The sequence below is a fragment of the Orcinus orca genome, chromosome 13, assembly GCF_937001465.1.
Source record: "Orcinus orca chromosome 13, mOrcOrc1.1, whole genome shotgun sequence".
NCBI lineage: Eukaryota > Metazoa > Chordata > Mammalia > Artiodactyla > Delphinidae > Orcinus > Orcinus orca.
In genome coordinates this window covers 38,459,980-38,474,380 of record NC_064571.1, presented here as the reverse complement: position 1 = coordinate 38,474,380, position 14,401 = coordinate 38,459,980, and the positions used below count along the sequence as shown (strand labels likewise).

Sequence of the window (14,401 nt, the reverse complement as noted above, 5' to 3'; positions counted from 1 at the left end):
ATAAATTTAAATGCTTTGAAAGTATACAGAATAGGTTCCCAGACCACAATAGAACTAAATTAGATATCAAAACAGAAAGATATCTGGATGACTTTTAGTGTCTAAGGATTTATACACCAAGATTTTCAAGGGAGAAAATATTCCCCTTATATCCTCAGTGTGCTGGTAAATCTAAGTGATGTAAATACTCCCACCATGGCTGATTTCAAGCACTAATGTGATGTCATGGAACAAGTGATGCACCACTGCACACTGTTATGTAATATTTCTACCAAACAGATAAAATAAGTGTAAATAACCTTAAGGGTATAGATAATAGCAAAATGTAGTAAAATAACTAGGAAGTGGGAAAAAAAGAAATATATCTGGAAAATCTTTAAATATTTAGAAATTAATCAACACTGTTCTAAATAACCTACGGGTCAAAGAAGAAAACATGAATTAGAAAATATTTTGAAATGAATAAAAATAAAAATATAACATCAAAAGTTGTGAGATGTAGCTGTGGTTATAGTATTACTTAGAGGGAAATTACCAGCATTAAATATTCAATTACAAAAGAAAAAGGGTCTGAAATCAACAATCCAAGCTTCTACATTAAGAACCTAGAGAAAGAAGAGCAAATTAGACCTAAAATAAAATAGGAGATAATGAAAATATGAAAATAAATAATAGAGAAAGTCAATGAACACAAAAGCTGGTTCTCTGAAACAATTTGGAAAATTGACCAACTTCTGGGGCTTCCCTGGTGGCGCAGTGGTTGAGAGTCCACCTGCCGATGTAGGGGACACGGGTTCGTGCCCCGGTCCGGGAAGATCCCACATGCCGTGGAGCGACTGGGCCCGTGAGCCATGGCCGCTGAGCCTGCGCGTCCGGAGCCTGTGCTCCGCAACGGGAGAGGCCACAACAGTGAGAGGCCCACGTACCGCAAAAAAAAAAAAAAAAAAAAAAAAAAAATTGACCAACTTCTGCCAAATTGAGGAAAAAAAGAGAAGATACATTTATCAATATCAAGAATAATCATTATAGCACTACAGACATTAAAAAATAAGTGAATAATATGCTAACTTTACAGAAATAAATGTAGCTTAAATGAAACAGATTCCTTGAAAGATACAAATTATCAAAGCTCATTCAAGAAGAAATGAACAGACAACCTGAATGATCCTATATTATTTAAATTTGAATTTGCAGTTTAAAAACCTTTACACATACACACACACACAAAACCAGATGCCTTCACTGGTGAATTCTCTCAAACAATAAGAGAAGAAATAGTATCACCTCTACACAACGCAAAATATAAGAGGAGGGAATATTTCCTAATTCATTTAATGACATCAGCATTACACTGATACCAAAAATGACAAAACATTACAGGAAAAGAAAAAAAAAAATTGCAAACCACTATCTCCCATAAACAGATACAAAAATCCTTAAAAAATATTAGCAAATCCAGCAACATATTGAAAAGGTAATACATCATGAACAAGAGAGATTTATCCCACAAATGCAAGGTTGCTGAAACATCTGAAAACTGATCAACATAATTCACTATATGACCAGAAAAAACATATAATCATTTCAATACATGCAGAAAAGCACTTGATAAAATTGAACATCCACTCATGCTAATATATATCAGCAGACTAGGAATGGAAGGGGACTTCCTCAACCTCGATAACATCATACTTACAGTGAAAGATTAAATGCTATCCACCTAAGATTGGAAACAAAGCAAGGATATCTTCCCTTGCCACTTCTGTTTAATATTGTACTGTCCTAGCTAGTAAAATAGGAAAGAAAACAAAATAAAAGGCATACACGTTGGATAAGAATATATAACATTTGTTTTTAACTGAAGTTGTCATAGTCATCTATATAGAAAATCCTAAGTAATCTACAATAAAAAGTTACAACTAAGAAATGAGTTTACCAGTGTTGCAGGATACATGGTCAATATTTTAAAATTTTATTTTTATATAACCCCAATGAACAACTAAAAGTTGTAATTAAAAATACTAATTACGATAGCATCCAAAAACATGAAGAAATTATGTACAAGATCTTTACACTTTAAACTATAAAACACTGCTGAGAGAAATTAAAGAAGACCTGAATAAACAGAGATGTTGTGTTCATAAATTGGGAGACTCGATATTGTTAAATTGCCATTCCATCCCATATTGATCTATAGATTCAATGTAATCTCAATCAAAATCTCACCAGGTGTTTTTGTAGAAATTGACAAGTCAGTTTTAAAACTTACACAGAAATTCAAAACATCTAGAGTAGCCAAAATAATTTTGAAAAGAAGAACAGAGACTTCCCTGGTGGTCCAGTGGTTGAGACTTCGCCTTCCAGTGCAGGGGGTACGGGTTCAATCCCTGGTAGGGGAGCTAAGATCCCACATGCCTCCCGGCCAAAAAACCAAAACATAAAACAGAAGCAATGTTGTAACAAATGCAATAAAGACTTTAAAAATGGTCCACATCAAAAAAAAAAAAAATAAAGAACAAAGTTGGAGGACTAATAGTCCTGGCTTCAAGACTTACTGTAAAGCCACAGAAATTAAGACAGTGTAGTACTCGCTAAAGTATATACATAGAGATCAGTGGACGAGAACAGAGTCTTTTTTTTGTTGTTGTTGTTTTTTGCATTACGCGGGCCTCTCACCGCTGCGGCCTCTCCCGCCGCGGAGCATAGGCTCCGGATGCGCAGGCTCAGCGGCCATGGCTTATGGGCCCAGCCGCTCCGCGGCATGTGGGATCCTCCCGCACCGGGGCATGAACCCGCGTCCCCTGCATCGGCAGGCGGACTCTGAACCACTGTGCCACCAGGGAAGCCCCAGAGTCTTTTCATAGATAAACACACACATATGATCAAGGGAATTCAATGGAGGAAGGATAGTCTTTCCAACAGTTGCTGCTGGAACAACTGAATATTCATATTAAAAAATTAATTTCAACTCATACCTCACACCATACAGAAAAAATTACTTGTATCAGACAATAAACCTAATTGTAAAAGCTAAAACCATAAAATTTCTAGAAGAAAAAAGGGTTCGACAAAAACTTCTTTGATAGCACATAAAAAGCATAAGCCATAAAATTAAAAAATCCAAGAACTGGCTTTCATCAAAACTAAAACTTCTGCTACCTAAAAAATTGTTAATAAAATGAAAAGATAAATTACAGGATGGAAGAAAATATTCACAATACTAGCATCCTACAAAGGACTTTTGTTCAGAACATATAAAAACTCTTACAACTCAATAATAAATAAACAATCCAATTAAACTTGGGCAAAAGATTTGAAGATATACTTTATCAGAGAAGATACATGGCAAATAAACACATAAAAGATGACCAGCTCCAAAGGCTCATCAGGGAAATGCCAACTAACACCACTATACACCTACTACAATGGCTAAAATTAAAAAGACCATTAATGCCAAGTTTTGGTGAGGATGTGGAGTAACTGGAACTCCAAAATAGCTTCTTCTTAAGTTAATCGTAAACTTAGCATATGGCCCAGCCATTCTACTCCTAGGTTTTTCCTAAGAGAAATTAAAATAGATGTCATACGTCTATTTTACATACATTTGTACATAGTTTGTACATAGTTTGTGGACACAAAGACTAGTACAAGAAAGTACATAGCATTTTCAATGATATTGGCTTAAATTTGGAAACAACCCAAATGTCCATCCACATGTGAAAAGATACACAAATTGTGATTTAGCTATATAATAGAATACTACTCAGTAATATAAGTGAAAATTTACAGATATACATGGAAGAGTCTCACAGACTCTTCCATACTTACTGAGTGAAAGTAGCAAGACACAAAAGAGGACCTATTTCTTGAGTATATTTCTATAAAATTCTAGAAAAAGCAGATCTAATCTGTAATAACAGAGAGCAGATCAATGCACTTTAGCTTCGAGGGAGGCAGGGATTGACTGCAAAGGGGCTGAGAGAATTTTGAGGGTGAGGGAAATGTTTTACATCTTGATTGTGGTGGTAATCATGGGGATATACATATTTGCCAAAACTCATTGACCTATGCATTTTTAAAATAGGTACAATTAATTTTATGTAAATTATACCTCAATAAACTTGATTTAAAAATCCATCATCACTCTAGAAAGCAGAATGCTGTCTGGAACAGCAATCCATCTAAAATGATATAAGATCTAGTTTTAAGATGACTAGGCATCTAATAAAGTATTTGACATATCCTTCCAGCAATAAATTACCACCAATTACCACTTGGGTAAAGTAAAATTTAAATAACTCATTAAAAATAACTCTTTTAAAGAACACATACTTCTTACAAAAGTTCTATGAGAAAAATCAGACTACTTGTTTTTTAGATAGAGTGACAAACACACACATGCACACACATTGCCTGTGATTTTCAAAATCCTATGAGAGGGAAGAAATTAGCTTTAATTATTTGTTTAATATCATCATTTGAACTTTTAACCTTTTCCTAACTTTGTAGGTGCTGTGAAGCACTGTGGGAGCACTCTAGGTAGATGGAATACTCACCACCACTATGGAAAGAAGGAGTGTGAGAGCACATGCTGTGATTGGGGAGCTACTAGGGAAGCACAGTTGGGGAGATGAAGCCAGAGACGCAGACAGGCTTATTAACCACTGAAGGATTTCAGGCTGTAGAATCCATGATCAAATCTGCACTCTGGTGGCAGTTCAGGGGATTAATTGAGCGGTGGGTTGGGAAGACTGGAAGACAGAGGATTACAGATAGAGGGCCACTGCTTGATCATGGTAAAACAGCAAAGATCTAGATTAAGGTAATGACAGCAAGGATGAATAGACTAAATTGTTTTTGACAGTACGTATTTAGAAAGGCAGAACTGATGGGATTTGGTAGCTGATTGGATATGGCATCAGGGGTGAGGGAGGATTCTAGGATAACTTCTGACTTGGGATTCTGTCTGTCTAAATAACTGTACCATCCCTCAAATTGGAGAATATAGGAGGAGAAGCAGGGGAAAAGATTATGAATTCATATCTGCACATAATAAATCTGTATACCTGTGAACATTCAGGGGGAGGTATCCAGCAAGCCACGTTAATATGTGGATGTGGAGTGAGGAGTGGTCTGGGCTGAAGTCAGAGGTAGGATACCAAAATCAAAAATAAACTCTCAATCTGTATAAAATGGGAGGACAGCTAAAAATGGAACCTTAGAGAACCTCAATATTTTCATGAGGAGGCAGAAGAAGAGCATTAAAAAGTGATGAAAAGTTGCATCTGGAGTCATAGAAGCAAGTATGATGAGAGTTCTATGATGGTGAAAGTGGTCAGCAACCATCAAATGCTGGAAAGTCATCAAGTAACATAAGAGAAATATGTGTATCAAGTAGGACGTCACTAGTGACCTTTCCAAGAGCAGTTCCAGGAGAACACTGAAGAAAAGAGCCAGAAGGCGGTGCTGTGAGGGGTGAATGGGAGGTGAAGAAGCAGAGAAATTCAGTGTTCACTACTATTTCAATGCGTTTGACTATGAAAGGAAGGTGAACATTTGATTAATAACAGGGGAAATAATTTTAAAGAAGAGATGTATGTATGTTTCTTTGTTTCATGGTGTGGCTTGGGCCTGTACCTGATGATGTAGCAAAATTCATGGGGAGAGTGGGGAAGGTGACAGAGTAAAGGTATCAAAGGGAATGTTATGGGATCCAGAGTGGAACCAGTGCTGGAACTAGTCTTAGACAAGAGGAAGGCTCCTTTTCCACTGAATTGAAACTGAAAAGATTTATGTACATGTAGGTGAGTCATTGGGTGGGTGGTGAGGAGCAGATAAAATGAATGAAGTGCCAAGTAAAAGGTGAGATTCTCTGTTGAGAGGGCAAGGAGCTAGCTGATCATGTGAGTTTAAAGACAGCAGTGAAGGCTGGAAAAGGTACTGATGAGAATGGAAGAGCTTTAATATCTCAGTAATTAGGGACTCCTCTTAATCCCAGTATATGTATATGGAAATATGAATGATGATTGTCAGGTAAAGAAATGCTTTTTACACATTGCTTCCACATAGAAGGATGACACTTCTAGCTCACTCCTGAGGAAGACATGTTTTTCTCATTCTTACAACAGTGGTGATGGCCTTTTAACCACAGTGCATTTGTGCAATAATTATAAGGATTTAGAATGGAAGCCCTAGCCTTGCAACAGAGTTTTCTTTCAACATGACACTAACTGACCTATTCTAAGAGTCAAATTCCAAAAATCTTAGCATCTTGGCAGTAGCCACTGACACGTTTACATATGACAGCATTCTATTTTAAACCATGATCTATCTCAGCTTCTTACATTGTAAGCTACACCTTTCATGTCAAAATTTCCAAAGGCTTGCATAACAAGCATATGAAAAATATCTCATAAATGCTCCCTAGTGGGGAAACTGCACAGGCAACTACCTGTTTATATATGCAGTAACTTGAATTATACATGAAAATTCCACATGGATGCCCAGAATCAGCACTGTGTTAATTCAAGAAGTATATTAAAATTTCTGGATGTATTTAGTAGCAGATCCTAAGAAAAATCTGTTCTTTAAACAGGGTTTTCTTTAAAAAAAAAAAAAAAAGATCTGTTAGCTGGAATCTACTGTTTCAAGGAATCTACTCTTCCTAGGAAAAATAATCTGTAATAAACATTAATCTTATAATACATTTTCAAAACCCTGGGAAACTCCATCTTTAGATCCTTTAAAGAGCCTGTAAAATTTCCCTATTCTATAAAACTTCAGTCATATTGAAAATAAAATTTAAATGATAAATGTCAGTTGCAGAAGTTATCACCTTTTCATTTGAATGCTTGACTTCTATTGGATAATTCTCTTCCAAGAGACCTACTTGGGAAAAAGAGGTGACAGCCAACTCATTGCCTAATTGATTTAGGAACAGTGCCCAGGGAGATAGTCCAATTAAGTTTACAAGCTGGCAATTAGCAGGAAGCCCTCTAAATCCCTACACTGAGAGCCTGTTTACTTTAGTAAGAAGGCAAATGTGCTAGAGATAGGAAGAGAAAGCTGTGCTTTTTGCAAAGCTGTTGTGAGTAGGCCCACAAGGCAGGGCTGAAGAAAGGCTAGGTATATGTCAGAAGACAGCCTTCTGTTTGACAGGTAACTTGGGTTATTGAGAGAGAGAGAAAGAGGAGGGAGGAGGGAGTTTTAACAGATATGCAAAACATCTAACATCCACTTTAATAAGTGTTGAGTATAGAGACATATCACTGTTAAATGTGTAGTTGGGCAAAGTAGAACTGGATTATCTCATAATAAATGAGATTCCAAACATATTTTTTCTTGGACAATACTGACATTATGAATGGATTTAGTTGCATTTTTAATATGTGGAAAGAACATAGCCCTCACATTATATCCCTGATATCTTTCAAGTTAGTCAAGTCATTTTCATTAGATTTATTTCATGTGTTCAATTTCAGAGGGAAGTAGATCCATAAAAAAACAAAGTAAACTGACAGCTATTTAACAAACACTACAATGTCTTAAAAACTTAACTTTTAGCACAGAGCCAAATCTTATAAGGGGTTTTTAAGTGTATTTACTTTTCTATGTTTTCAAGTTGCGGTGATGTGCATTAATTAAAATCGGTTTTTTAAAACCTAAGTGAGGTTCTTTCAAGAATGTTAAATTATACAAAACTGCCTAAAGGGACTTCCCTGGTGGTGCAGTGGTAAGAATCCACCTGCCAATGCAGGGGACACAGGTTCGACCCCTGGTCCAGGAAGATCCACATGCCGTGGAGCAACTAAGCTTGTGCGCCACAACTACTGAGTCTGCGCTCTAGAGCCTGAGAACCACAACTACCGAGCCCGTGCTCCACAATAAGAGAAGCCACTGCAGTGAGAAGCCTGCACACTGCAACGAAGAGCAGCCCCCCGCTCTCCACAACTAGAGAAAGCCCACGTACAGCCAAAAAATTAAAAATAAATACCCAACTCTAAAAAAAACCCCAACAAACTGCCTAAAGGATATTATTTCAGGACATAGCCAGTAATGCAAAACTACAAAAGGCAAAAACATCACAATAATGAAATTCCGCTTTAAAGCTTCCTGGTTGAAATAGGATACATTAATACACATTTTTCCAAATATTGATTAATACTTTTGAATATTTTAATCTAAAATCTTTAGCAAATGCAAACTAAATATTTCCTTTCTCTTTTTTAAAACACTTGCTTTACACATTTCCAATCTGGGAAGAAATGGACACTTATAATCTAAAATAATTTTAATAGAAAAGTATTACAGAATTTTGTAATGGACATACTTTTAATATATTCTCATGTGTACTATTTCTTAAGGAATTTTTTATTAGACAGTTTATTTTGGAAAGCATCAAATGTGGCTAATTCAGTCTTTTTATTCATCACAATGGAAAATTAATGCAATTTCAAAATTCTTCAATATATAATGTACCTTGACATTTAGAAAATCATCCACAAAGCTTTCTTAAGGAAACTATATGAAATGTTTGAAAGGCAAGCACATTGATGGAATGACAAACAGAAAATCTACATTCCAAGAATAGTTTTATTGTCTTAGTTATATTGTCACCATCATAAAAAATTTATTTACTCACCAACTTCCTTGACTTACCAAGTTTAAAAAGAAGTACACCCAAAGGTCCTCTGTCAAACTTGAGGAAGAGGAGATCATAGATGTCCCCACTTTCAGGCTTCTTAGAAACAACCTGCGGAGCTATCCACTGCATTTGAACAAGACTGCTAGAAACATCAAAGAATTTTTTGAATTGTAGAGTCTCCCTAGGTGAGCGGTCTTCAGCCAAAAGCTGGATGTTAATAGGAGAAAGAGCCATATCAAAAATTTGCAGCTCCCCTTGGTTACTGCCAACTAGCAGAATGGCACCACTTGGGTGGCAGCTTATTAATGAAGGCAGAACTTCAGCCTGAGCTAAGACAGTCACTCTACGGTGAGTTTCATAAAGGATTACTGAAGAATCTTCACAGCCCAGAATCAGTTTGTCTTCAGTAACATTCCTGCAACAGCTAATGGCCTTCGATCTTAGTGGTATTCTGGTGACTGATACACACTGGATTTTGTGCCGAACACATTCATAGATGCAACTGTCAGCCATGGGCTCTTTGTCTACACTGATGGAGCACTCCACTGTCAACACCTGATAAGGCTGTCTGGTGCCAAAGCGAACATCCAGTGGATCCCATTCCGTGCGTACAGAACTCAGAACCTGTAAGAAATGTATCAAGTATGTTCATATAGACCTTGGTTTTTCTTCAGCTGTCACGCATAGCCCTGCATATTAATCTAGAATCCTATTGAATACCATCAACTATCACCTTAAATATCAGCAGCATATAAGCAGGTATGTGTATATCTCATATAGAACACATATAAATATATATAGCACATATTTAGGACAGCTGCAGAAATTAAACTATAAAATTTTAACTTAAACACTTCGTTTTAGGAAGTCTGTAAATAACATAAAGACAAATATTTCCCATGATATATAAAAACTAATGAAGTGGGCTTTTAGTAAAATAATATGGCTAGCAGAATATCTAAAGACATTAAAAGTTTGATTTTTAAAAGGATGAATAAAGAACTTAAACAATTTAGTCAATCTCCTTCCAACCCACTACCCCTCCCAATTCTGAAATTATTGGTAAATTACTTACCAGAAATATATATTTCTAATTAGCTGGGCAGGGTAGGCAAAGGAAAAAACTTTAGAACCCTGTCAACAGTCCTGTAGAAATATTTTACTGTCAGAAAAGATATGAAGGGTTGTTAAGTAGATAAATGACCAATAGAAAGCAATAAGAAGGTAATGCACTAGTTTTAAAATTAAAAAAAAAAAGACCTGGTAGGTAATACGATTTGCAATACTGGAGAGGCAAAATTTAAAAAGCATTTCTGGTGCAGAAAGGAAAGGCTACAAAGAAACGCCACAGCAGAAGAACAAAGAAATAAAACAACAGGCCATTCACTTTATTCATATGTAAATGTGGGAGGCCAAGAACCTGGAGAGTGGTATCAAAGATAGTTTCTAACACTTTGTCGAAAACTTCAAAATTAGATTTAGAAACATTAAAAAGTACATTTCTACACGAGATAAAATTTCACAGAACTATGCATGTGCGCACGCACACACACACACATACACAAGTGCATGTAAAATCCGATGAAATCCAACTAAGGCCAGTACCTGAGTTAATAGTATTATACCAAGGTCTTGTTCCAGGATTTGACAATGTACTGCAGTAATGTAAGATACTATCATTGGGGCAAACAAGGGGAAGAGGTACAGGAAGGGAATTTGCTTTTAGCCTATTTTGGCAATTATATTAGCAGTTTCTTGAGAGTCAAACTATTTCAAAAAAAATTTTTTTCTTTTTTTAAAGCACATACAGCTATGTTACATGGTACTGACTTGGGGAGGGAAAAGGGGTTGATGTGAATCTTTTTAAAAATCCATCCTACACATCATTACCAAACTAACCTTCCTAAACTAAATGTTTTTGCTATCATTCCCCTGTTCAAACCCTTTAATAGCTACCACTAACGAATAAATTAAATTTTTATTCCCCTGCCTGGTATGCAAAACAATATAGGATCCATATCCAACCCCTTCCCTCCCTCACACTCACTTTCCTGCTCTTGTTTTCCTTTTTTGTCTAATATATGCTTGAGTATGAGCTACATGCCAGGCACTGGTCCTGGCACTGCTGGAGATACAGCAGTAAGTCCTCACCCTCAGAGAACATACAGGCTAATGGCTGAAGACAAAGTAACAATTCACAAACAAACATACATAGGATGTTAGTGATCCTATATATGTACTTCCTAAGTACTATGAAGAAAAATAAAGCAAAGTAACAGGAATGGGAAGGGGAGGTAATAGAAGTCAGGACAGGCCTCTCTGATAAAGTTGACCTAAAATAAGTGAAGGGTAAGCCATGCAGCCACCTGGGAGAAGAAGGCTCCAGGCAGAGGAAGCAAACATCCTAAGGTAGCACTCTTGGCCTGATGAAGGAACAATGGGAGACAAACATGGCTAGATAAAAGGGAGCAAGGAAGAAAACACTGGGAATTGGGGGAGGGAGAAGATTGTGAAATGGCTTGTAGGCCATTATCGGGACTTTGGCTTTTCCTCTAAACAAGATGAGAAGCCATAAGGAGGGACAAGACCTGACTCGCAAATTCTAGTGTTATCTCCGACAGTCTCCCTTCATTACTCTACTCTGAGGTCAAACTAAAGCTGCATTTTCCCAGCTCTGTAACTTGTTAAATTAAACAAGGAGGCTGTTCAACTGATGAGGTCCGAATTCCATTGCAACCTCTGTAAGCAAACCAAAACCCAAACCTGCAAATGCCTCAAAGTTACAAAATCAAAACACTAAGGATAACCATTACAACAGCCAATTAGGCTTTAAACTATAGCCAATCAAATAATTTCCTTTCTTTGCTTCTGCACTTTCACTGTCAGTCTTTTCCCTGCCTCATATCAGTAGGATGTTCCTAACCACTTCCAGTTTGGCACTGCCCCACCAGAAACGATTTACTCAAACTCTGAAAACTTTTACTATGCCTCAGCTTATCTTTCAACAGCTTCACTCATGTCCTTTACCTCAGGGGTCCCCAAACCCCAGGCCACAGGCTGGTACCAGTCCGAGGCCTGTGAGGGATCCGGGCCACACAGCAGGAGGTGAGCAGCAGGAGAGCGATCGCAGCTTCACCTGTATTTACAGCAGCTCCCGAACGTTCGCATTACCACCTGAGCTCCGCCTCCTGTCAGATCAGCGGCGGCATTGGATGCTCATAGGAGCGTGAACCCTACTGTGAACTGCACATGTGAGGGATCTAGGTAGCACGCTCCTTATGAGAATCTAATGCCTGATGATCTGAGGTGGAGATGAGGCAGTGATGCTAGCTCTGGGGAAAGGCTGCAAATACAGATTATCATTAGCAGAGACCATAATAAATCAATTGCTTGCAGACACATATCAAAACCCTATCAGTGAGTGGCAAGTGATAATTAAGCTGCATCTGGTGGCAGGCTTTATAGTGGCAAGTGAGTTGATGTACTTCAATTGTACAGCTGCATCTGGTGGCAGGCTTTAAATCAGAATCCGACATTTATTTTAGTCTGCACATGGCCTGCCCATTATTTTACTTACCACTTCTGTCTGCGCCTCTTTCCCGTACTGAGCACTTGTCTCAGTCACAGTTTTGGTAAGCCCACAAGCTAACCTTAGCCAGAATGAGTAAAAAAAACAAATGTCGCTGGAGAGCTTCTTTGAAAAGGAGGAAAGACCAAATGATAAGACAGCAGAAGACTCTAAGACTACCAACAAAAAGAAAGCTGCATTTAAAAGAAAATACCAAGAGTCCTACTTAAATTAATGGGTTCATTGCAACAGGTGATTCACACTCTCCAAGCCTGCTTTGTATAATATGTGGCAACCGGCTATCCAACAAAGCCATGAAACCTTCAAAACTGCTTCGCCACATGGAGACCAAGCACCCTGAATTAAAAGACAAGCCTTTGGAGCTTTTCAAAAGAAAAAAACGTGAACACGAAGAACAGAAGCAATTACTGAAGGCCACCATTTCATCAAATGTGTCTGCACTGAGAGCATCATTCTTAGTGGCAAACCGCATTGCTAAAGCTAAGAAGCCCTTTACTATTGGTGAAGAAGTTGATCCTGCCTGCTGCTAAGGACATCTATCGTGAACTTTTAAGAGGCTGCAGTTCAAAAGGTGGCACATGTTCCTCTTTTGGCTAGCACCATAACAGACGAATTGATGAAATAGCAGAGCATATTAAGGCGCAATTGTTAGAGAGGAGTAATGAGTCACTGTGGTACGCAATCCAGGTTGATGAGTCTACCGATGTTGACAAGACAACAATGCTTGTTTTTGTGCAATATATTTTTCAGGAGGATGTGCATGAGAATATGCGATGTGCACTTTTGTTGCCAACCAATACCACAGCGGCAGAACTATTCAAGTCTTTGAATGATTACATATCAGGAAAACTGAATTGGTCATTTTGTGTCGGTATATGCACGGACGGAGCAGCTGCCATGACTGGACGGCTTTCTGGTTTCACTACTCGGGTCAAAGAGGTCACTTCTGAATGTGAGTCTACGCACTGTGTCATCCATAGAGAAATGCTGGCTAGCTGGAAAACGTCACCTGAACTTAACAACGTTTTGCAGGATGTGATTAAAATTATCAACCACGTTAAAGTACATGCCCTTAACCCACGTCTGTTCGTGCAGCTCTGTGAGGAGATGGATGCAGAGCACACGTCTTCTCTCATACACAGAAGTGAGACGGCTTCTAAGGGTAGATCACTGGCCAGAGTTTCTGAGTTATGAGAGCCGCTCCAGAGATTTCTTTTAGAAAAACAGTCACCACTGGCAGCACATTTTAGTGACACAGAATGGGTCGCAAAACTTGCTTACTTGTGTGGCATATTCAACCTGCTCAACAAACTCAATCTGTCACTTCAGGGGAGAATGACAACTGTATTCAAGTCTGCAGATAATGTGGCTGCATTCAAAGCCAAACTGGATTTATGGGGGCAACGAGTGAACACTGGGATTTTTCACATGTTTCAAGCATTAGCAGAGATTTGGAAAGAGACGGAGCCCAGGGACTTCTTTGTCCCAGCTGGTGCATGATCACCTATCTCAGCTTTCCAAAGAGTTTGAGCATTACTTCCCAACCACACAAGACCCCCGAACTGGGCAGGAATGGATCCTTGACCCATTTGTGAATAAGCCAGGTGAACTGACCTTGTCCGTGCTAGAAGAGGATCAACTACTTGAGATCGCAAATGATGGCGGCCTTAAAAGTATGTTTGAGACAACTTCAAATCTCCATACGTTCTGGATTAAAGTCAAGGTGGGATAGCCTGATTACCACAAAAGCACTGAAAAGCCTGCTTCCATTTCTAACATCCTGTCTTTGTGAAGCAGGGTTTTCTGCAGTGACAGCAACCAAAACGAGATTACGGAGTAGCCTGGACATAGCAACACACTTCGTGTGTCACTGTCTCCCATCACCCCCAGATGGGACCATCTAGTTGCAGGAAAACAAGCTCAGGGCTCCCACTGATTCTGCATTATGGTGAGTTGTATAATATTTCATTATATACTACAATGTAATAATAATAGAAATAATAGAAATAAGTGCACAATAAAGGTAATGCTCTTGAATCATCCCAAAACTATCCCCACACCACCCCCCCATCTGGTCCATGGAAATACTGTTTTCCATGAAACCCGTCCCTGGTGCCAGAAAGGTTGGGGACCACTGATTTACTTGAAATCCACACTCTTCACCCACA

General features: G+C 38.2%; 1 protein-coding gene across 1 annotated transcript in view; it reads right to left on the bottom strand.

Annotated features, from left to right (window-relative positions):
- The window catches only part of WDPCP (WD repeat containing planar cell polarity effector), a 274,720-nt gene that overhangs the window by 112,560 nt on the left and 147,759 nt on the right, over nucleotides 1-14,401 (bottom strand). Inside the window, exon 12 of the mRNA XM_049695803.1 lies at nucleotides 8,659-9,268. Coding sequence (XP_049551760.1) covers nucleotides 8,659-9,268 — 610 coding nt within the window. The remainder of the gene's footprint in view (nucleotides 1-8,658; nucleotides 9,269-14,401) is intronic.